This window comes from Anomaloglossus baeobatrachus, chromosome 6, assembly GCF_048569485.1.
Source record: "Anomaloglossus baeobatrachus isolate aAnoBae1 chromosome 6, aAnoBae1.hap1, whole genome shotgun sequence".
NCBI classification, from domain to species: domain Eukaryota; kingdom Metazoa; phylum Chordata; class Amphibia; order Anura; family Aromobatidae; genus Anomaloglossus; species Anomaloglossus baeobatrachus.
This window is the reverse complement of record NC_134358.1, coordinates 431,249,603-431,273,161: the sequence shown is the minus strand read 5'-3', so window position 1 is coordinate 431,273,161 and position 23,559 is coordinate 431,249,603. Positions and strand designations below refer to the sequence as shown.

The 23,559-nt window shown below is 44.9% G+C and overlaps 1 protein-coding gene across 4 annotated transcripts in view; it reads left to right on the top strand.

Annotated features, from left to right (window-relative positions):
* The window catches only part of DNAJC13 (DnaJ heat shock protein family (Hsp40) member C13), a 317,458-nt gene that overhangs the window by 72,611 nt on the left and 221,288 nt on the right, over positions 1-23,559 (top strand). For all 4 annotated transcript variants that reach the window (XR_012724354.1, XM_075315202.1, XM_075315201.1 and 1 more), the window contains exons 3-10: positions 117-192; positions 4,093-4,242; positions 4,479-4,520; positions 5,993-6,193; positions 8,958-9,164; positions 10,839-10,934; positions 12,469-12,560; positions 17,329-17,495. Coding sequence is in view for 3 of the 4 variants with exons in the window: in XM_075315202.1 (XP_075171317.1) it covers positions 117-192; positions 4,093-4,242; positions 4,479-4,520; positions 5,993-6,193; positions 8,958-9,164; positions 10,839-10,934; positions 12,469-12,560; positions 17,329-17,495 (1,031 nt within the window). In the remaining variant the exon portion in view is untranslated. The remainder of the gene's footprint in view (positions 1-116; positions 193-4,092; positions 4,243-4,478; positions 4,521-5,992; positions 6,194-8,957; positions 9,165-10,838; positions 10,935-12,468; positions 12,561-17,328; positions 17,496-23,559) is intronic.

Below are 23,559 nucleotides of genomic sequence, written 5' to 3'. Positions count from 1 at the left end.
CCTCCCATGCATTGCTTACTTTGGTTTTGTAAAAGTTGGTAATCTTCATTATTGTTATTCTTCTTAGATCTGTTAACTGTACCTCTGTAATGGCATGTCATATTTTTTTTAAACAGATATAAAAGAGTATTTTCTGTGGGAACCCACGCCATAACAACATACAATCCCAACACCCTTGAAGTTACAAATCAGGTATTTAAACATGAAATTTGTGCATATATATTATATATATTTTTTGAAGTCTATTCCTCTGACCAGAGTATCCATATGGTTCCATGTAAAGAAAATAAATAAAAATTGATATTCTCGGCTTCAGCTGTTCCTTTTTTTTTTCTTTTTTCTTTTGCCATCAACTCCCCTTAGTGCCAGGTAAAGTTAAATTTTTGAATTATAATTTAAATATTTATTTAAAGGGTGATTCACAAGTTGTGTCTTGAGCAGCACATAGCTCCCCAGTCTCTTCACGCCTTTGTGGGGACTCTTCCTTGAGTTTACAGTTCTGGATCAGTAGCTTTGTGCTACTGCTGAGCTTTGTCCTGCTACTGTGACACATGAATGTCCTGTCAGTGCTTGTTCTGACGTCTGCACTGTAGGTTATATTTGCATGTATAGATAATGGGGCCGCTTACACAAATGCACAGCTCTAGAAAGCAATGAATAGAACTGCTCTCAAAAATGCTGTGCTCTGGTAAAGATAGTCGGGGCAAGGGACTTGTGATTTTACAGGACTTATATTAGGCTAGGAGCTGACAGGGCAGGAGGTGAGCAACTAACTGCTGTTTGCAAACAAAAGGGCTAGAGAGCGGTGGCTGGTATCTCAGGAGTTAACTCCTTACCTTGGTGTCTAATTGCTGTGCTTACTCTGCCAGTCTTTGGTGGTCGATCTATGGCAACAAGCTGTACATTTATATAAGATAAAAACATTCACAGCAGATAGAAAAACAAGTTGATAGCATGAAAATAAACAAGTTTGCAATCTAACTACACCAATTACATATACAGTTAGGTCCAGAAATATTTGGACAGTGACACAATTTTCGCGAGTTGGGCTCTGCATGCCACCACATTGGATTTGAAATGAAACCTCTACAACAGAATTCAAGTGCAGATTGTAACGTTTAATTTGAAGGTTTGAACAAAAATATCTGATAGAAATTGTAGGAATTGTACACATTTCTTTACAAACACTCCACATTTTAAGAGGTCAAAAGTAATTGGACAAATAAACCAAACCCAAACAAAATATTTTTATTTTCAATATTTAGTTGCGAATCCTTTGGAGGCAATCACTGCCTTAAGTCTGGAACCCATGGACATCACCAAACGCTGGGTTTCCTCCTTCTTAATGCTTTGCCAGGCCTTTACAGCCGCAGCCTTCGGGTCTTGCTTGTTTGTGGGTCTTTCCGTCTTAAGTCTGTATTTGAGCAAGTGAAATGCATGCTCAATTGGGTTAAGATCTGGTGATTGACTTGGCCATTGCAGAATGTTCCACTTTTTTGCACTCATGAACTCCTGGGTAGCTTTGGCTGTATGATTGGGGTCATTGTCCATCTGTACTATGAAGCGCCGTCCGATCAAATTTGCGGCATTTGGCTGAATCTGGGCTGAAAGTATATCCCGGTACACTTCAGAATTCATCCGGCTACTCTTGTCTGCTGTTATGTCATCAATAAACACAAGTGACCCAGTGCCATTGAAAGCCATGCATGCCCATGCCATCATGTTGCCTCCACCATGTTTTACAGAGGATGTGGTGTGCCTTGGATCATGTGCCGTTCCCTTTCTTCTCCAAACTTTTTTCTTCCCATCATTCTGGTACAGGTTGATCTTTGTCTCATCTGTCCATAGAATACTTTTCCAAAACTGAGCTGGCTTCATGAGGTGTTTTTCAGCAAATTTAACTCTGGCCTGTCTATTTTTGGAATTGATGAATGGTTTGCATCTAGATGTGAACCCTTTGTATTTACTTTCATGGAGTCTTCTCTTTACTGTTGACTTAGAGACAGATACACCTACTTCACTGAGAGTGTTCTGGACTTCAGTTGATGTTGTGAACGGGTTCTTCTTCACCAAAGAAAGTATGCGGTGATCATCCACCACTGTTGTCATCCGTGGACGCCCAGGCCTTTTTGAGTTCCCAAGCTCACCAGTCAATTCCTTTTTTCTCAGAATGTACCCGACTGTTGATTTTGCTACTCCAAGCATGTCTGCTATCTCTCTGATGGATTTTTTCTTTTTTTTCAGCCTCAGGATGTTCTGCTTCACTTCAATTGAGAGTTCCTTAGACCGCATGTTGTCTGGTCACAGCAACAGCTTCCAAATGCAAAACCACACACCTGTAATCAACCCCAGACCTTTTAACTACTTCATTGATTACAGGTTAACGAGGGAGACGCCTTCAGAGTTAATTGCAGCCCTTAGAGTCCCTTGTCCAATTACTTTTGGTCCCTTGAAAAAGATGAGGCTATGCATTACAGAGCTATGATTCCTAAACCCTTTCTCCGATTTGGATGTGAAAACTCTCATATTGCAGCTGGGAGTGTGCACTTTCAGCCCATATTATATATATAATTGTATTTCTAAACTTGTTTTTGTAAACAGCTAAAATAACAAAACTTGTGTCACTGTCCAAATATTTCTGGACCTAACTGTATATCAAAAAGACTGACCCGCACATCCAACAGGTGTAAACAGGTGCCAGCTGAAAACACATTATAACTACAAAACACAGCTGCACTCTAAAATGCTAACAATGAATAAGGGAACTCTGGCAATGCATTACTCCTATAGGAATATTTAAAAAAAAAAAAAAAAAGATATTTAGCTTATCTATTGGCCAATGCATGTGAGCCCGGTAACCAACGGCAAGGTAATCTCTGTATACCCGGGACCCTGGCTCAAATATCTCTATCTATGCCAATTACATAACATGAGAATACCTCTAAATCTTTATTTCTGTGGGGGGATTTGGGGCCTTGTGTTAGAAGAATGATCTAGTAAGAAATTAATCAGCAACACGTTAATTACTTAAGAAATGGCAGGATTCCAAAAAGTTAAGATTCTCTTTAAGTTGGATGAACCTATTGTTATTTTTATAAAATCATTGTCCAACAGAGCCCCTTGTATAATCGTAATAATAATACACAGTCATTATATTACTTAAGGAAAAGCACTCATTCTACAAAAAAGTCCAATTTATGACATTAAGGTTCACATTTTGTGTTTGAAAGCTCCGTCCCAATTCTTGTAAGTTTCACCAGGACATCGAGCGCAGCATCGCGCACAATTTTATCTGGTAAAATGATGTCCTCCTAAATGTAAGCCCAACAAATTGTGGTCAATTTGGATTATTCAAGCTTTGCTCATTTCCATGTCAGGAGGTGAACGGGGTCAGGGGCATCATGTATACTAATAACTTAGAAAAGGGCAGGTGCGCGTTGCCAATCATGCAAGCAACTCTACACCTTCTAGAATGGTAGGAAATACATGGGACAGGTGATAATGGATGCAACACAGCATGAATCGCTGGCCCCACTCGCCTCCATCCTTTCAGTGGGGTCCATCATGTAGGGGATCCATCAATGCCAAGAGCTCCATTATTCAGTTCCTCATACAGAGTACACAAGTGTGAGCCTAGTCTAACTAATTATACTGATAATTCATAAGAAAATAGCATTCCTATAACATTGGTATTTGCCTTAACCCTCAACTGGTGAGGTGAGATTTTTGTCACGCAACTGGTGATGTGGGGCTTCCTATACCCCAGTGTTTATAAATCTCTAATTTTTACAGAAAATGCAAATATCACATTTGTTTAAATCGTTTTCTTATTGGCGATTGATTACACATGCGTATACCAAATTTTTGAAATCCACAAGTATCGGAAAATGTAACACATTGATGATTCATACCAGCATTTTCCAATGAATGCCAGCTGAACAACATTTCCATGGGGTGTGGCCAACCCCACCTCACCAGTAGAGGGTTAAAATGGATTTGATTGTGGTAGTACAAAAATAACACATTACTTAATAACTATAGCAAAATATAGTAAAAAGAATTCCAATGCTGATTCTGGTCTTTCTGTCTCAGTGGCCTTATGGAGACATTTGTGGCATCAGTCCTGTGGGTAAAGGGCAAGGATCAGAATTTGCCCTCACATTTCGGAAGGGCAGTGGGAAGAAATCTGAAACATTAAAGTTTTCTACAGAGCACAGAACAGAACTTCTGACTGAAGCCCTGGTAAGACGGCACTGAACGGGCCTTTCTTGTGTGGGGGGGCAACTATTTACCGTGTGTTCGGGAATATCTGTGTGTTTTGAGTAGTTTTATGCTTTGCATTCCAGGTTGTGTGGTTTTTTTTTTTTGTTTTTTTTTTTTTTTATTTTGCTTGTTTTCTCAGATTTATGCTGTTTTGTAAATTTTGTATATTGTGTTCTCATGTTTTAATTATTTTTTTTTTTTTTTCTTTTCAATAGCGTTTCAGAACAGACTTTGCTGAAGGGAAGATTACTGGAAGGGCAAGTATACCATAAATAGCCACAAACGCAATAACTAATAGTTATGTATGTCATAGTAGACTTTTATACCAGTGATTTTCAACTAATTGGAAATATTATTGAAGAAGATTAATGGTTTGTGGCATATCGAGGTGTAAGGTGCGAGCAACGGACATATTAAAATATTATCAGGGCCAATAAAAATAGTAACTGCAAATTTAAATCTAGAAAAGTAGTTAAATACTATTGCACCTCTGGTGGTATGTGATTTGTCACATTTCAGTGGGGAATATAATTATATGATCAAAGTGCATTAAAGGAGTGTTCCAGCTAGAAGTGTGTTTTATGTATACACTGGATAATGATAAATATTTGACTGGAGTTCATACACCGGGACACCTGCTCATGGCCGTGAAAGGCAGTCTTAGGCTATGTGCGCACGGAGCGTTTTTCGGGTGCGTTTTTGTGCGCTTCTGGGCTCCAAACTGCATGTCTTTGCGTCCCCAGCAAAGCCTATGACTTTTCATTTTTGCTGCCCGCACACAACCTTTTTTTTTTTTTAAGCTGCGTTTTTTAGATAAAAAAATGGACATGTCAATTCTTTCCTGCGTTTTACTACGTTTTTCACCCATGCAATGCATTGCAAAAACCATGATCAAAAACATACCGAAACGCAATAAAAATGCATGCGTTTTTTGCCGCTGGTGCGCTTTTTTGCGTTTTTGTGGCCAAAATCGCAGCGTCTAACCATGCACCTAACCATTTTTTGTGGCATCAAAAACGCTACGTTTCTGGCCGCTAAAAAAGCACAAACGTAATCGTGGCAAAAATGCAGAGGTAAAAATGTTGCGTTTTTGATTGCGTTTCGCTGCATTTTTTACTGCATTTTGCTGCGTTTTTTCAATGCATTGGATGGGTGGAAAAACACAGAAAAGAATTGACATGTTAATTTCTTTTTTTTTTTTCACTTCAAAAACGCAGCTTTAAAAAGAAGCTGTGTGCAGACAGCAAAAATGAAAAGTCATAGACTTTGCTGTGGAAGCAAAGTTAACCACTTTTGAGACCAAAAACGCAACGCAAAAACGCGGTTAAAAATCGCCTAGTGCGCACATAGCCTTATCCAGCATGAAAAATCTTGACACTATCCGCAACCAGTCACTATTTGCCAGACAGGGAGGGAGTAGAGCCTCTAATCTGTACTTCCTTTGTGAAAAAAAATAATAAAAAATTATATATAGATATATTATATAATTATAATAAAATAGAAGCTGAATTGTGCTATGAATTCCTAAATATTCAGATTGCACTTATTTATCCAATATATATTACATATGGAATTAATGGATGCCTTGTGATACATATTCATGTAAACAAGCAATGAATGGTCAGTATAAAAAAATAAGTGTGCTCTACTTTAGGGTACAGTGACTTTCTTCTATAGTATATTTCATTTCAGTATTTTGCTTTGATTTTTTTCCCCGGTTTTATTATAGAGATACAACTGCTACAAGCATCATTGGAGTGATGCTAGAAAGTTAGTCACTCTGGAAGTGACTCCGGGGGGAATAGACCAGATTGACCCAACAAACAATCGTGTCCTCTGCTCTTATGACTATCGGAATATTGAAGGTTTTGCAGAACTGTCCGATTACCAAGGAGGGTTCTGCATCTTGTATGGAGGTTTTAGTCGATTGGTAAGTTGCTGCTTGTTTGATGGTCATTTTTGGCTATTCGTTAAGAGCTGGAGGGCCCCTTAAACATTAAATAGTCACCCTAGCTTTAATGTCCATAGACGTTAAAGGATACCTGTACTTTCAAGTAACTCTCCAGAATGAGCTGTGCTGTGGGTATAGTTGAGAAATAACACTATATCTGGCCATTACATAACTTGTACACATTTTTTACCAGTTTTTTTCCTCTGCATACTCAGTCTCTAATTTGCAATTCACTGGGAGCTGGGGGAAGAGGAGACTAGACACTGATTCCTCCCATACACAGCACAACGCACTGAGAGGATTATTGCTCTTCATTCAATTTCTTTAGTATAATGAAACATGCTGCACCAGCATAGTGAGAGTTATACAGCAGTCCTCAGCTGGGTTGAGATAAAAGGTGCTGGAAAGCTTCGCATGCTAGTTCTATTTCTCTCTTTGCCTGTTTCCTCTAATTGCTCCTTATTTCTCCCTTTGCCTTTTTCCTCTCCTTGCTCCTTATTTCTTCCTTTGCCTGTTTCCTCTAATTGCTCCTTATTTCTCTCTTTGCCTTTTTCCTCTCCTTGCTAGTTATTTCTTCCTTTGCCTGTTTCCTCTAATTGCTCCTTATTTCTCCCTTTGCCTGTTTCCTCTCCTTGCTCCTTATTTTTCTTTGCTTGTTTTCTCTCCTTGCTCCTTATTTATCCCCTGACAAGTTTAGGAGGCAGGGTGAGGGGAAGAAGTGTCTGAGAAGTATGTTAAGAAGCAGATTTCTCTGATAAGATATATTGGAGTTTTATATTCACCTGTACTATTGATTTATGCTAAGTTTGTTGAAGGTACAGTTCCATTTTTAATGTGTGTCCTTTTACTGGTTCATTTTTCATGAAGTATGGGTAGAAACAAAGAAGTCGCCATAGCTAATTATAATATAGTTTTCAAGCTCCATTGGACACTCTAGATACCCCACCCTGGAGGAGCCTCTACCCACCACCTTAGACAAGCCGCTATCACCATTTTTACCACTTGATTTGGCAATGCCAATATGTACATGGTCCTGTCAATAAAGCTATTTTAAATTTGATAATATAGGAGTCGCTGATAAAGCTGTCTATTGTAGCTTATCACCAAGTAGCCAACACTGAACGAAATGAATAACAGTTAAGTATCACACTAATGAAGAACTGACATTTACAGTTAGGCCCAGAAATACTTGAACAGTGGTTGAATCTCCGTGATTCGCGTGTCATAACAACGTCACCTAACCCCAGGGACGCGAGTTCCGACATCAATGGAACCGTGCCGACACTGGAGGTGACTATAGGCTTAATTTTTATGGAGGCGATATCTGAAATGAGAAGGAGTTGTTCAAATAGTGAACAACCCTTTAAATAACAAAAACCTGCTTACTGATTCCCTTTAAAGTCTCATTCACAAAATTTTAATTTATGACCTACCTATGGTAAATGATTTCGGCTATTTCTGGCAGGTCTACAGCCAAGGGCTGGAGCAGAGGCCGAGCATACGCACCTCCGCTCAAATCCAATGGGGCTCTGCAGAGCCAGATTACTGCACTCCAGTGTGCCAATAGGGGGGGTTATACCTTGAGCGATCAGTAACATATACCTTATACTATTAATATCAAAATGTATAAGAGATTAAAAGATGTACAGTATATAAAATATTATCAACTGCTACCTACAAGACCATTTATTATATTAGGCCTTCATATCTGGGGATGCCTTTTTCTATATAGCAGGTTCAGATACATTTCTAAAATCCGTTTTCCTACTCTACCCTGCTCAACTGTTCTTTGTCTAGCTTTTATACCCCCTAGAGCTGCATTTCATCAATAAGGACACTAGACTTCTTACAGCCCTAGGGCTCCAAGTGATGTAATTTATTAGTAATGTGGTCTATTGGCCATCTGTACCAGGTTCCTTATTTATGAAACTGCAGTTAGTAGTAATTAAAGGGTAGAGCCCTTATGTTAACACACGGAACACTTTCCAAACAGCTGACCATTTAGTATATTGAGACTAACCCTCTGAATCACTTTTTGGGTCCCATAGACATCAATATACATGTCTTGACAACTCTGCATCATGATTGATACAAACCCTTTCATTGGCTGTTTAGATTATAAATAAATAGCAGGCCTTGTATTTTGCTGCAGATGTCACTCTGTTATACAATATGCAGGTAAACCTATATTGGTATTTTAAGAGGTTGTCCACTACGTTTACAATGATGGCCTATCCTTAGGATTGGTCATCATTTTCTGGTCGGCCGGGATCCGACACCCCATACCCCCGCCGATCAGCTGTTCTCGGTGGCGTCAGAAGGCAGCTGAAAATGCTCAGTTCCAGAGCTATCTATTCAACTGATGGCATGTGCGACAGAGTACTGCTCAGCCGTCCCCCCCTCAGATCAATAGGAGGTGGATGTGCAGTTCCCGGAGGCGGTCGTTATCAGACGATGGGGCAGCTCTGGAACTGAGCATTCTGGCTGCCGCCACCAGTACCAAGAACAGCTGAATGGCGGAGGCCCAGGGTGTAGGACCCTAGCCAATCACACATTGATGACCTATCCTAAGGATAAGCTATCACAGAGGTTGTCCACTACTTTTACATTATGGTATGTCTGGAAAATTTGTTTAAAGTCATTAATGAAAATGTAGGCACCAGAGTAATATACAGGCACTTTGAGTTTTTGCAATGGAAATGCCAATGACCCTGCCATGATATTTAATGTGTTTGCTTTTCAGCATTTATTTGCAACAGAGCAAAGAGATGAAATAATTAAAAGTGCCATAGAGCATGCTGGCAACTACATAGGAATTTCCTTGAGGACAAGAAAAGATCCTATAGAATTTGAGCACTTTTTGAACCTTCGTTTGGGCAAATATAGCAATGACGAATCTATCACCTCATTAGCAGAATTTATTGTTCAGAAGATCACGCCAAGGCATTCGGTAAGATTATGTGCTTATTACAACTGGACAAACCCTTTGAAAATGTGTCTTCTCTGTTCTCCAGCTCATTGCCACTGGTCTGACTGCTGAAACGGGTAGTCATCTGACAGCAAGATGTGCGGATGATAAACCTTACAATAGTAAACTGAAAATGAATGGGCCGCCGTAAAGTATGTGGACATGGATGGTCCTCCTGCGCATTGTTCCGGCTCTGTAGTCAGGCCACACGCAAAAAACACATTCTGTATAATGTGAAAATCCCATTATAGAATATAAACCCCGACCCACCCACGGCTGATGTCCTGCCCGCTTTCAGGCAGCCAATTAAATTGAGTGGAGGGGGTTTGGTTTGGATGGGTGGGGTTTTGTCCATCAAACAGCAGAATTTTACACCCAGTGAGAGCCTTTAAGATAATTTATTGGCTCTATGGGGTATCGGCGCCTGTTATTCACAGCAGGGGTCTTCTTCTTTGTATTGGATCATTCCTGAACAACCCATCACTAACACTCACATATATTGTAAAGATATAGGAGAGCTCTGCAAAAGCGGACCTGCAGGCCTCTGTGACAGGCGTAAATGGAGTTGGGGAGTCTTCACATTGCATCCTATACGTTTGCATGGCAGGAGAGGGAGTCTGTACAGTGCTCCGTTATGTTCCCATAGGAACTGTGAGAATGCTCTGCAGACTCATATTGCAAATAAAACTGTGAAATGTATCTGTTAGATCAGTCAAGTTCCCTTCATGTATGGTATTGTAAGACAACTTCCTGTAGGACGCAAAGATTTTGCAACCGCAAGCTAAATTGTGTTTTTTGTATGGGTTTTCCAGCTATGAAAAAATATTGGGAAAATTACTTTTAAATGTTATAAAATAAAAAAGTCACCTTACTAATCCTTTACCACTTTCTTTCGGATACTTCCTGGGATTTTCACCAGTCCATACGTTCAGCTGTAGCGATAGTCCAACAATGACTTATGACCACTGCAGTCAATGACTGATCATTGCGGCAACCCTATGCAGCCAGTGATTGACTGCAGGGATGACGTGTTCTTGTTGGGGCCATCAAGAGACCCAAAAAGCACTGGAAGCCGAGCGGCTGAGGATTGTTTTCAGAATATGAATGTTTCCTTGTTGGATAACACCTTTTAAGATTCATACAAAAATCATGTATACGAATAGACTTGACCACTCTTTTGTCTCTTGTTTCCTTTCGTCATTTTTTTCTACGTTTTTTCCAACATCTAGAATGCCCACCAATCTGGCATTCGTAATCTACCCTAAAGATGAATCAAAATACAAAAGTAGTGAAATAACCCTTTAAGTCATGTCCTCCTAATCACACTTTCTTCTGAGTCCCAATATCTTGTACATGTACAACCTTTTACCATATTTTTTGTATTTTTTTAGTTATTGAGTGTATCCACTTCTCTTTGTTTATATGTGCATTTGATTCAGCTCACCTGTGTCATTCATTTCTGTTTGGAAGGGTTTTTTTGGCTGCGCTCTGTTTCTTGAACATGGCATTTTAACATACTTTGCTTTTGACTTTGTAGACGTAACAGGTATTTCAGGGTAATAACCGAGTATTATTATTCCAGAAAGTCTTGTGTTCTAGAATTGTATTAGGAGGAAGTTGTGGAAAGGCAATAATTGAATTCTGGGTTATTTTTAGGAGCCAGTGAAGAGATTATTAGCACTTACTGAAACTTGTTTAGTGGAACGGGACCCAGCAACCTACAACATTGTAACACTGAAACCACTCGGAGAGGTGAGTTAGGATTTGTACTTCTACAGATTCTCTAAGACTTAAATCAGAAAATGCACTGTCGGTCATCACCCCTTAGCCCTTTGTTCATAGTTTTCAGAAATGCTCTAAATTAAAGGCAATGATTGAATATATTCTTATATTCTTCTATCCAGAGCTTTGTTCGTAATGACACTTTTTCCTACTGTGCTCAAAATAACTTTCCCCCACCCTGCCTGACACTTTTTTTTTTTTTTCCCCACACCCTGAATAACATTCCCCCCCACCCTGTTTGACATATTCCCCCCCACCCTGCTTGACATATCCCCCCACCCTGCTTGACATCCTCCCCACCTTGCCTGACACCATCCCCCCCACCTTGCCTGACACCATCCCCCCCCACCTTGCCTGACACCATCCCCCCCACCTTGCCTGACACCATCCCCCCACCTTGCCTGACACCATCCCCCCACCTTGCCTGACACCATCCCCCCCCACCTTGCCTGACACCATCCCCCCCACCTTGCCTGACACCATCCCCCCCACCTTGCCTGACACCATTCCCCCCCACCTTGCCTGACACCATCCCCCCCACCTTACCTGACACCATCCCCCCCACCTTGCCTGACACCATTCCCCCCCACCTTGCCTGACACCATTCCCCCCCACCTTGCCTGACACCATTCCCCCCCACCTTGCCTGACACCATTCCCCCCCACCTTGCCTGACACCATTCCCCCCCACCCTGCCTGACACCATTTCCCCCCCACCCTGCCTGACACCATTTCCCCCCCACCCTGCCTGACACCATTTCCCCCCACCCTGCCTGACACCATTTCCCCCCACCCTGCCTGACACCATTTCCCCCCACCCTGCCTGACACCATTTCCCCCCACCCTGCCTGACACCATTTCCCCCCCACCCTGCCTGACACCATTCCCCCCCACCCTGCCTGACACCATTCCCCCCCACCCTGCCTGACACCATTCCCCCCCACCCTGCCTGACACCATTTCCCCCCACCCTGCCTGACACCATTTCCCCCCACCCTGCCTGACACCATTTCCCCCCACCCTGCCTGACACCATTTCCCCCCACCCTGCCTGACACCATTTCCCCCCACCCTGCCTGACACCATTTCCCCCCACCCTGCCTGACACCATTTCCCCCCCACCCTGCCTGACACCATTTCCCCCCACCCTGCCTGACACCATTTCCCCCCACCCTGCCTGACACCATTCCCCCCCACCCTGCCTGACACCATTTCCCCCCACCCTGCCTGACACTATCCTCGAACTGCGCAGAAAAAAATGGCAAAACCGCAATATGCGCATAGGCCCTAAGTCTCTAAAAGGTTACCTTGTGTTTGCATAGCTGATCGTCCAAGGAGATGCAGCAGCCAATCACTGTCTCTTGGCTTTTCTTGTATGTTATATTTATATTGAATGTGAGGAGCCCCTTGTTCTTGGCAGCAAAGCTCTGAGGTTGGACTTGTCAGAAGTAAAGAAAATCCTGTTTAAATTATTTACAATAAAATAATTGTGTTTTTGTTACCCTAGATTTTTGCACTTGTGTATGACCCAGAAAACCCCCAGCTCTTTACTATTGAGTTTATCAAAGGACAAATTCGAAAATACTCCTCAACTGAAAGGTACCGTCACTTTACTTCTACGTTTTTCAACCAATTTCAAGTAATGAAATTATTATTTTGTTACTTTTAGTGATGGGGGCGGACCTAAACTGTAAAAGTCTGTTTCAAAGTTGCCCGGGATTCTGGGTGCTTGATCTGGATCCGGCACTCGAGAAATTACAAAAAAAAAAGGAAAAATAAAGAAAATAAAAATAAAGCAAGCACTTAAAGGGAACCTGTCACCAGATTTTTTCCCTATTAAACTAAAAGAATCACCTTCTGCAGCTCCTGGGCTGCATTCTATGAAGGTGCACCTTGGCCCTGACTCCCCTTCCAGACCCCAAAAATAACTTTAGAAAACCTGGCCGTTAGGTATGTTAATTACCTGTGTTGGCTAGATGGGCGGGCTAATTTTCTGATTCTGTCCCCCCCTCTTGCCACTGATCGCCGTCCTCCTTTCTTGATTGACTTGATGACGCTGCCGTAGTCATCCTCGTTGCATTTTTCAAATCTCGTGCCTGTGCAGTTCTGTGTGCTTGCGCAGGCGCATTTCGCTCTACCATATTGCGGGCAGAGCAGAAAACATAGCTGCTCTCACTCGCGCCGGTGAGCTAAATGCGCAGGCACGAGATTATGGTCGGGTATGAGGATGACACTGGTGAGGTCATGCATAGCGCCGACCATATTCTCGCCTCTCATCGTTGCTCATACATATGCACTGCTTTCCTCGATTGCCGGCCGGCCTGCCTGGTCTCTGTAATTGGTTGCAGTCAGACGCGCCCCCAGCCTGTGTGACCGCATCTGACTGCAATCTCTCATCGCAGCTCATTCATTCGCTCCCTGGAGCTCATAGCGAGCAGTCATGCTCTATGGCCGCTCGCTGTGACTGAGATGTAGCAGAACTGGAATCACCGTGGACCCTAGAGTGGATTACATTAGACCTGCAGGGGCATTTAGGGGGTTAATGAAGTGGTGACAGAGGGTGTTTTTTGTATTTTATTCCAAATAAAAGATTTTTGGTGTCTGTGTTTATTTACTTTCATTTACAGATTAGTGATGGGGGGTCTCAGACACCTGTCATCACTAATGTATGGCTTAGTAGCAGCTGTGGGCTGTTATTAACACCTCATTACCCACATTGCCACCACACCAGGGCAACGGGTAGAGCAGGGTCAAGCGCCAGGCTTGTCACATCTAATGGATGCAACAATCCTGGGCAGATGGAGCTTGCTATTTTTAGGTTGTGGGGGCGGCCAATAACCATGGCCCTCCCCAGTCCGAGAATACCAAACCCCAGCTGACGGGCTTCATCTTGGCTAGGTATGTGGGGAACCACACTTTTTTTTTTTTGTTTATTTAAGTAATTGGAAAAAAAAACCAAACTGCATGCGGTTCCTTTTTATTTTGATACACAGCCAAGATTAGCGCAGGGCTGGGGCTTCAGCCTGCAGCCGTGAGCTTTATCTGTGCTGGTATCATAATATGGGAGGGGACCATACCCCAATTTTTTATTCATTTTTACCGTATGGGTAGAGTCATACTGATGTATACCGTATTTTTCGGACTATAAGACGCACCGGACTATAAGACGCACCCTGGTTTTAGAGGAGGAAAATAGGAAAATAAAATTTTAAGCAAAAAATGTGGTCATGACACACTGTCATGGGGCGAGGATCTGCTGCTGACACTGTTATGGGGGTAATGTCCCCAAATTCTCTACTAAGGTGCCGCATCCTGGTAATGATCCTCCCTGCCTGGTATATACAGTATATGTCCCTCATCCGCTATACACCGTAATCCTGCCATATGGCCGCATCCTGCTATATACTGGCATGTGGCCGCATCCTGCTATATAACCCATCATGGCATATGGCCCCATCCTCATCATATGCCCCCATCCGGCTCATCATATGCCCCCATCCGGCTCATCATATGCCCCCATCCGGCTCATCATATGCCCCCATCCGGCTCATCATATGCCCCCATCCGGCTCATCATATGCCCCCATCCGGCTCATCATATGCCCCCATCCGGCTCATCATATGCCCCCATCCGGCTCATCATATGCCCCCATCCGGCTCATCATATGCCCCCATCCGGCTCATCATATGCCCCCATCCGGCTCATCATATGCCCCCATCCGGCTCATCATATGCCCCCATCCGGCTCATCATATGCCCCCATCCGGCTCATCATATGCCCCCATCCGGCTCATCATATGCCCCCATCCGGCTCATAATATGCCCCCATCCGGCTCATAATATGCCCCCATCCGGCTCATAATATGCCCCCATCCGGGTCATAATATGCCCCCATCCGGCTCATATTATGCCCCCATCCTGCTCATCATATGCCCCCATCCTGCTCATCATATGCCCCCATCCGGCTCATCATATGCCCCCATCCGGCTCATCATATGCCCCCATCCGGCTCATCATATGCCCCCATCCGGCTCATCATATGCCCCCATCCGGCTCATCATATGCCCCCATCCGGCTCATAATATGCCCCCATCCTGCTCATAATATGCCCCCATCCTGCTCATATGCCCCCATCCGGCTCATAATATGCCCCCATCCGGCTCATCATATGCCCCCATCCGGCTCATCATATGCCCCCATCCGGCTCATCATATGCCCCCATCCGGCTCATAATATGCCCCCATCTGGCTCATAATATGCCCCCATCCGGCTCATAATATGCCCCCATCCGGCTCATAATATGCCCCCATCCTGGTGTATGGCCGCATCCTGTGGCACATAAAAAAAATAAACGTTCATACTCACCTCACTTTACCTCACTCCCTGCAGCATCGCTCATCCTTCCGTCTGTGTCAGTGGCAGCGCCGCTGATTGGAGCCATCCCCATTACCCTGCTGGATCGCGATCATCTCCTGTGTCTGTGCCAGTGTCCCGGCCGCTGCGTGTGGACACGTGCGCACAGCGATGACTTAATCGCTGTGCGGCCGCTTGTCTCCACTCAGCTGCCGGCACAAATACAGGAGATGCCGCTGACACAGAGGGAAGGACGAGCGATGCTGCAGGGAACAGTGAGTACTGTACACTCACTGATTCACTGCTCCCCGCGCTGATGATGACGCGCGGGGAGCAGTGAATACAGCCGCACATGATCACTCCAGGCCGTAGTTGCCAGGGGTGATCATGCGAGCCGGCTGTTTATCCCCCGCCCATCATCCCGCCCACCTGTCAGCGCCGGCTTCAGCGCTGAGGGATGATGGGCGGGGGATGGGCGTGCATATTAAATGAGCGGGTCCACGTGGTCACGGCAGGCTGCTACAGCCTGCTCATGCCCCCGATGACCCGCTCCACCGCAGCACCCACATTCCCCGCAGCCACATTCAGACCATAAGACGCACCCCCCACTTTCCCCCAACATTTGGGGGAAAAAAAGTGCGTCTTATGGTCCGAAAAATACGGTAACTCGCCCGAGTGTACTCGGGCCCCATGTAGGACAATGCTGCAGCTCACGTTGGCAAGTTTTTCCTAAGCCCTAATCGGACTGAGGAAAAAATTGAAGCATGCTGCGATTGTGGCAGGTGTTACACTTGCGTGTGTCTCGCACACGTATTAAGTTGCATCACCCAGCCTGCCACTCTCCAGACATAAGCGTGTAGCTGAACTGAAATTCATGCAGATGCACGCTCCTGTCCAGAGAACGGCAGGCTGTGCTGGGTGATGCGACACATTTGCATGTGACTCATGCGAGTATTGAAACACCGGCCTAACTGCGAGTCTCCTATCACTTGCACCCATACAAGTCTATGGGTGCGAGAAAACACATCGGACTGCACTCAGAAGTTTATCAAAGTGCAGTGAAATATACGCACAGGCTGACAATGAATCCCACTCTCTCCTCTACAGCTGTCATCCGATCGCAGGATCTGGTCACAGTCACATGATATTCTGCTCACGCTCACAGCAGAGCCTGAGCCAATCATAGGTACCGGTGGGCAGGGAATGTAGTGTGTATTCAATGAAAGCTGCTCCGCAAGTGAATGCACGACCTAGAAGTAGCTTGAAGCCACGACAGAGCATCGATAAGTACACTCCACGCGCTCTTATCTCCCCATCCCGTCTACTAACATTTTTTTATCTCCGGTTTCTGATTTTCATAGACTTATATGGAGATCCGATTCCAGATCAAAACTAAGTTTTTTAAAAAAAAAAATAAGAAAAAAAATAACAGGGACCCAGCAGTCTTTGTTTCCTGCGAGTCCGCCCATCTCTAGTTACTTTATTTCTTTAAGTACTTCTGGATTATCCATACAATTTATGCATCCGGGCAGACCACGCATATTTCTGCACTGATGTTCTAAAACCTCACTGCAGTTTAACCAGCTTGCACAAAATCGTGAAACTGTGGGTCATGGAGCCAGCTTTCAGACACAGCCAGATATTCCAAAGAGAAGACAAACATGCTATATTACCATGTATACTGTCTATGATCTCTGTCTATACAGTATTGAACTACCACTACTGTATATAGATTAGGAAGCAGTAGCATTTAGTTGGTTCTTCCTCTGGACCCAGTGAACTTGTGATAATGGGGTGTAGGGAGGGAGCAGGCACTGCTGGATCCTAGGAAAACCAGATAACTGCTATGCAACCAAGAGACTGAAATTTCCTTTGTAACTGGGGCTAATCTACCAGCCCCATTTACAGTGAAAATTGTCAATAAAAAATTCAAGTTTTTTGGAGGAAATTTTAAGACCTTATGAGGAATGCAGTTTGTAAAATAAATAATAATTTAAATTAATTTTATTTTGCAGAGATTCCTTGCTGGCGAGCCTTTTAGATGGGGTTAGAGCTTCCGGCAATAGGGATGTCTGTGTTAAAATGACTCCAACACAAAGAGGCCAGCGGTGGGGTCTCATGAGTGTCCCTGTGGATGAAGAGGTGGAAAGCCTTCACTTGAGGTTTCTTAATACTCCTCCAAGTAAGTAGACCTAATCTCTATTGAAATTAAAACAGTGTATTTTTTATTTCCCTGTTAAAGTGGATCCCTCTTTAGCTTTTACAATACAAACTGCATACAATATTAGATAATCTCTTAGACTTAATGTACCTGGTATACTTACTTTAAAAATCCATGTCAGTATTGCTTCATCATCGCACCCAGAGCTGTGGAGTCAGAGTCGTGGAGTCGGAGCTCATTTTGGTGGAGTGTGAGTCGGTATAAGATACTCCGACTCCTAAAATATATAATAAATTGGGGACAGTAGTTCAATACAGAATGTGCTGAATATTTTTTCATAGGAATTTGGGAAAGTTATGAAATGTCCTATAAATGTCTGTTCTATTCCGGATGTAAGGCTACATTCGCACAGCATTTTTGCTGCATTTTTTGAGGATACATTTTTCAGCTGCAAAAGCAGAACAGCTTTTTAAAATACTGCATCACCTGAAAGGTTTTTGAGCTCATAGATAATGCTTTCAATAGCAAAATCAGATTAGAAAAACACCACACAAACTGACTTGCTCATTTTTTGTGAGTATTTGTTTTTGAGCCCAAAAACGGATCCTCACAAAACGATGTGTCTGAATGTCCTATCTTAAAACCCATTGCCTTTGCTGGATGGCAGAGTCACTGCATTTCACTGAATTATTTTGCCATCAATGTTTGATATGTTTCTGACAAGAAAGAAATTGTTAGCAAGACACTGACAGTAAAAGATACTAAAGCTCATCACATCAGCCAGTTTCTCCAGGCCTTAGTGGAAAAAGTTCTGCAAGATTACAAACTCAAAAAACAGGTTCTTGCTATTGTAAAGGACAATGCTTCAAACATGATAAGTATAATTAAACTGATGAATGAGAGTAATGAACAACAGCTAGAAGAAAATTTAGGATTTAGTATGTGTGAGATGGAAGGCCACAGTGCTGTTCATGTAACTGAGGAACAAACATATTACAACAGAAGAACAGCAAAATGATACTTTAGGATTAGATGATCTTGTTGAAGCTGCTTTAAAACACTTTCATATTCATCACATGTGCTGTGTTGTGCACACGCTGCAGCTGGCAAGAAGAGAGAGTCTGCAAGAGACCCCGGTTTCACATATCCGGCTTTTCGCCGGTTTGGCGGATGCGGCACACTCCAGTACAGTGTATACAGGACAGTAGCAGCGCGACAAACGCCGGTCACATGCTGTCATGTGATCGGAGCATGTGACCCGGACGTTGCGGCGCTGCCACTATACTGTGTCGTACAGTACTGGTGTGCGCCGCATCCGCCAAACCGGCAAAAAGCCGGATGTGTGAAACTGGGCGGACATGCGGGAAATCTGATTGGAAAAGTGAGGAAGTTGGTTATTGCCGCCAGAACCCCTAAAATTGATTCCATCTTGAAGAGACGTGCTGGAAAAGGGGCAATTGTTGATCAAACCACTCTGTGAGGCAGCACTTATTTAATGACTGAGCGATTGCTTGAACTAAAATCATTTCTTATAGATATGGTGAACCCTCAAGTAACCATAAATGAAGGTCAATGGACACAGGTGGCTGAATTGAAGCAATTGCTTAATCACCCATTTACCGTGACTAAAAAATTACAAGCTGAGGATTTAATTCCTGGCATTTTCATAAGGGAGTGGAAGAACTTGCTATTTTGCCTGTCCCACAGATGAGGTTTAATCTTAGATGGCTTTTCTGCTTCAATGAAACAGAGAGAGACACAGCTATTGGAAAATAAAATTCTTCTGGCAGCTGTTTATGTGAACCCAAGTTATCATATACTGCTTGATGATCAACAGCTTACTAAAGGAAAAGAAGCTTTGAGTGATGTAGCAGTTAGGATGAGTGGCTACAGGACTGCCAGGCGCAAAAGGACTTGGGTGCTGACAGTGCTACTGCTGCCATGTCTTCATCCTCATCAGATGAGGAGTTTAACTTTGACAAGTATTTGGATGACATGGAGCAGGCAAAGCGTTGCCGCAGGGAAAAAGATTTCACTCCGTCTCCTATAGCAGCAGATTGACCAGATTTCAGCAACCTTTTTCATTTGCTCTCAAAGAAATAAAAAAATTCGACCGTTCATCAAAACTGACTGTGCATGAGGCAATTCCTTTATACCCGGAAATTGTTAGAGATGTTGCCCATGTGGTCACGGCTTTGCCTCCAACCCAAGTTATTGTAGAGAGGTTGTTCTCTAGCCTTAAAATTATCAGGTCCGATTTGAGGTCATCTGCGAAGGAGGATCTGATGGAGGCAATTCTATGGCTTAGAACAAATTCATAGACTGCACAAATGTTATTTAGTATGTTTTTGTTGAAAACGTTTTTTTTGCAACTTACATAGTGTATTACATAGTGTTATATATAACACTATGTAATACACTATGTAAGTGGCAAAAAAACAGTTTTCAACAAAAACATACTAAATAATACTTTATTGCTTATTTAAGTGACAAATGTATTGTAGTAAAATGTGAACATCAGGCATTTAATCATTTTTACGATACAATAATCAAGATATTTAGATAGAACATAAAATATATTTATTGGAATACAACTGTAGAACACAAACTGTAATAAATTGTAAATATGTAATGCAATATGTAATGTGTATGTATGTACATATATGTGTATATATATGTGTGTGTGTATATGTATATGTGTATACACATACACATATATATATATATATATATATATACATATACATACATGCATATATTATCACCTTCATTGGGGGACACAGGACCATGGGTGTATGCTGCTGTGACTAGGAGGCTGACACTAAGTAAACATAAAAAAAGTTAGCTCCTCCCTGGCAGTGTACACCCCGAGCCGGAGGCGGGATTATGACAGTTTTTTGCTTAGTGTCGTAGGAGGCTGTTGTGGGCCCATATCTCTGTGGGCCAACCTCAGCCTAGGCTATTTCTTTTTTTCCGTTTTTTCAACCATACGGCGCCGCTCAGCGTTGTCATCCTTTTTTTTTTCGCATTTTATATCTCCTCTGCAAGGTTAAAGACCCTGCACCAGAGAGTATCCTCGCCTGCTCTTGCCCTACAGGGTATCGTCCCCACTCGAGACTCAGCCCTTATCCCCCTCCGGCCCCATGGTACCACCCCAGGGCCTGATTGGGGTCCCACTCATTTACTTTTTATGGGCTCACTCCCCGTCGACCCCTAGGATACCGTCCCAAGGGGTGTTTCAGGTGGAGACGGCGAGGAAGCATCGCAAGCGCAGGAGCGCTCACAGCACCAGGCCTCCCCCAGCGTTCTCCCCTGTTTCACTGGGCCCAGGCAAAGGAGCACACACTGCAGCGCAGGAGCGCTCTGCAGTACTTCACACACAGCCCCCCAGCAGCCTCCCCTGGCACTTGCCAACACAAGCCGGCACTCACCGGGGGCCTTCAGCAGCCAGGATGGGACCCAGGGATCCGGACACCGCGCAGGGATGCAGGTAAGCCCTGCTCCGCGCGCAGCGCTGCGCTCCCGGCGGCCGCCGCTCACAAATTTAGTCCCCGGCTTCGGGCCTACCTTAGGCCGGAGCTCTCCGCCCCCCCCGTTTGCGCGCGTGCATCTTCCTGGCCCACCCCCTGCCTTTTCTGCCCAGCAACAGCAGAGACCATCCATAGCACGCCCCCTCAGGAAAAAAAAAAAAAAGGGGCAAAAGCCCGCGTTTTTTCTGGAAAACGGACCACCTCAGCAGGCAGGCCACTGAGCAGCAGCTTCTATTTTCCGGTGGCTGCCCCAGCTACTCTGAGCCTCCTTCTGACCCGGGGAGGACACAGGCCTGGGTGAGTGCTGTTTCTGATTAGGACCAGCAACTTTTCTTACACTTTTTTCTTCTCACTTTTTTCCTGCCTATCTCCTGTCTCCTCCCTAGTGTCTCTAGTAGGAGCCCCCTGAGCAGCCATGCCTAACTCTAAGTCGTCCCGATCCAAACAGGTCCCTTTCATAATGCATTTTGCGTGCTCGTCCTGCAACGAAAAATTCTCCCAAGGCCAGGCTACCCCCCTCTGCGCAGCTTGCGTCCCTGACCCACAGCCCACGCAGATTGCCCCAGACGCCGCCGACACCCCCATCCCACTCGCTTCTGCAGCAGTACAGGATGCACCGAGCCCCAATGCGCTCTCTCCCCCGGAGTGGCTGACTTTTCTTTCCCAGTCGGTGGATTCCCTGTCAAGGGCGTCTCAGACCATCGCGCAGGCTTTTCAGTCGCTCCCTACGCTCAGCCAGGCCCCGCAGGTCCAGCCGTCGCAGGATGACAGTCGGTCTGACCCAGAACCGACTACTGGAGCGCGGAAGCGGACCCGCACGGTCTCGTCTTCCAATTCCTCCCAGAGGTCCCTCTCCCCTCCATGGCCCGAGAGCCACTCGTCTCCGAGACCGTGTGATGATTCAGGGGAAGAGTCGGATGCAGCCTCCCTTATGGACTCTGATCAGGCAGCCAACGTCAGGCGTATGGTGGACAGCCTGGTCGACGCGGTGAATACGACGCTGAAGCTACAGCCTGACTCTGCCACCACCCAGAGCTCACAGGTATCTTTCAAATGACTTAAGCATGTTCACAGGTATTTCTGCGATCATCCTGAGTTCGCTGAGATCTTACGCAAGCACAGACAGCAACCGGACAAGACGTTCAACAACGGTAAGTCGATTGATTTACACTATCCCTTCCCCGAGGATCTCAGGAAAGAATGGGCGGGCTCACCGGTGGTCGACCCTCCGGTCTTCCGTCTGGCCTCGCATACAGTTCTATCTCTACCGCAGGGAACATCGCTCCGTGATGCCACGCCAGCCTGCCAAACCAGCATCTAGATCTCAGCGATACTCCTCCAAATGACTCCTGGTCTTCGCGCGTCAGCGCAGACCAGGTGGGGGGGCGCCTTTCTCTGTTCCAACACGTCTGGCTCCCTTTGATCACAGACGCTTGGGTCAGAGAAATCCTAGTCTCGGGTTACAAGATAGAATTTATGTCAATTCTTCAAAGCCGCTTCTTCCTTTCCCATCCTCCCGAGTCGGATGCGCGAGTTCGCCCCTTTTTTCGCGCCATCGAATCTCTGCACCGCTCAGGGGTCGTGATTCCGGTTCCAGATTTGGAGCGGTTCAGAGGAGTTTACTCCAACCTCTTCGTTGTCCCAAAGAAGGATGGCACTGTGCGTCCTGTTCTCGACCTCAAGATCCTCAACAGGTACGTCAGAACCCGAAGATTTCGCATGGAGTCCCTCCGATCGGTGATTGCCTCCATGGAGGTCGGCGAATTCCTCGCCTCTCTGGATATACAGGACGCATATCTGCATATCCCGATTGCACACCAGCACCAAAGATTCCTACGCTTTGCCGTAGCACACGATCATTATCAGTTCACTGCCCTACCATTTGGTCTTGCCTCCGCGCCTCGAGTGTTCACGAAAGTCATGGCTGCTGCCATGTCAATCCTGCACTCCAGAGGTGTTTTGGTAATTCCATACCTGGACGACTTACTGATCAAAGGGTCCTCTTTCAACGACTGTCGTCTAAGTGTCCAGGTCACCATCGACACTCTATCCCGTCTCGGTTGGCTCATCAATCGGAAGAAGTCCTCGTTGACCGCGGCCTAGGCATGGAGTTCAATACCATCCAAGGACGCATGTTCCTTCCTCAGGAAAAGATTGTATCCCTCCGGAAAGACGTCCAGACCCTCCACCACTCCAGGGCGGTGTCCATACGATTTGGTATGAGGGCCCTAGGTCGGATGGTGGCGGCAATAGAGGCGGTTCCGTTTGCCCGCTTCCGCCTTCGCCCTCTGCAGCTATTCCTGCTGCACAATTGGGACAAGTCTCTATTCACCTTGGATCGCAAGATACGTTTGTCCCCGAAAGTCCGCCACTCGCTGCGCTGGTGGACCAACAGCCAGAATCTCGTCAAAGGAACGTCATTCTTACCGGTGCACTGGAAGATGGTCACCACCGATGCCAGCCTTCTGGGCTGGGGAGCGGTCTTCCAGCAACACACGGCTCACGGTCAGTGGTCCCACCAGGAAAGCCGGCTCCCGATCAATGTTTTGGAGATC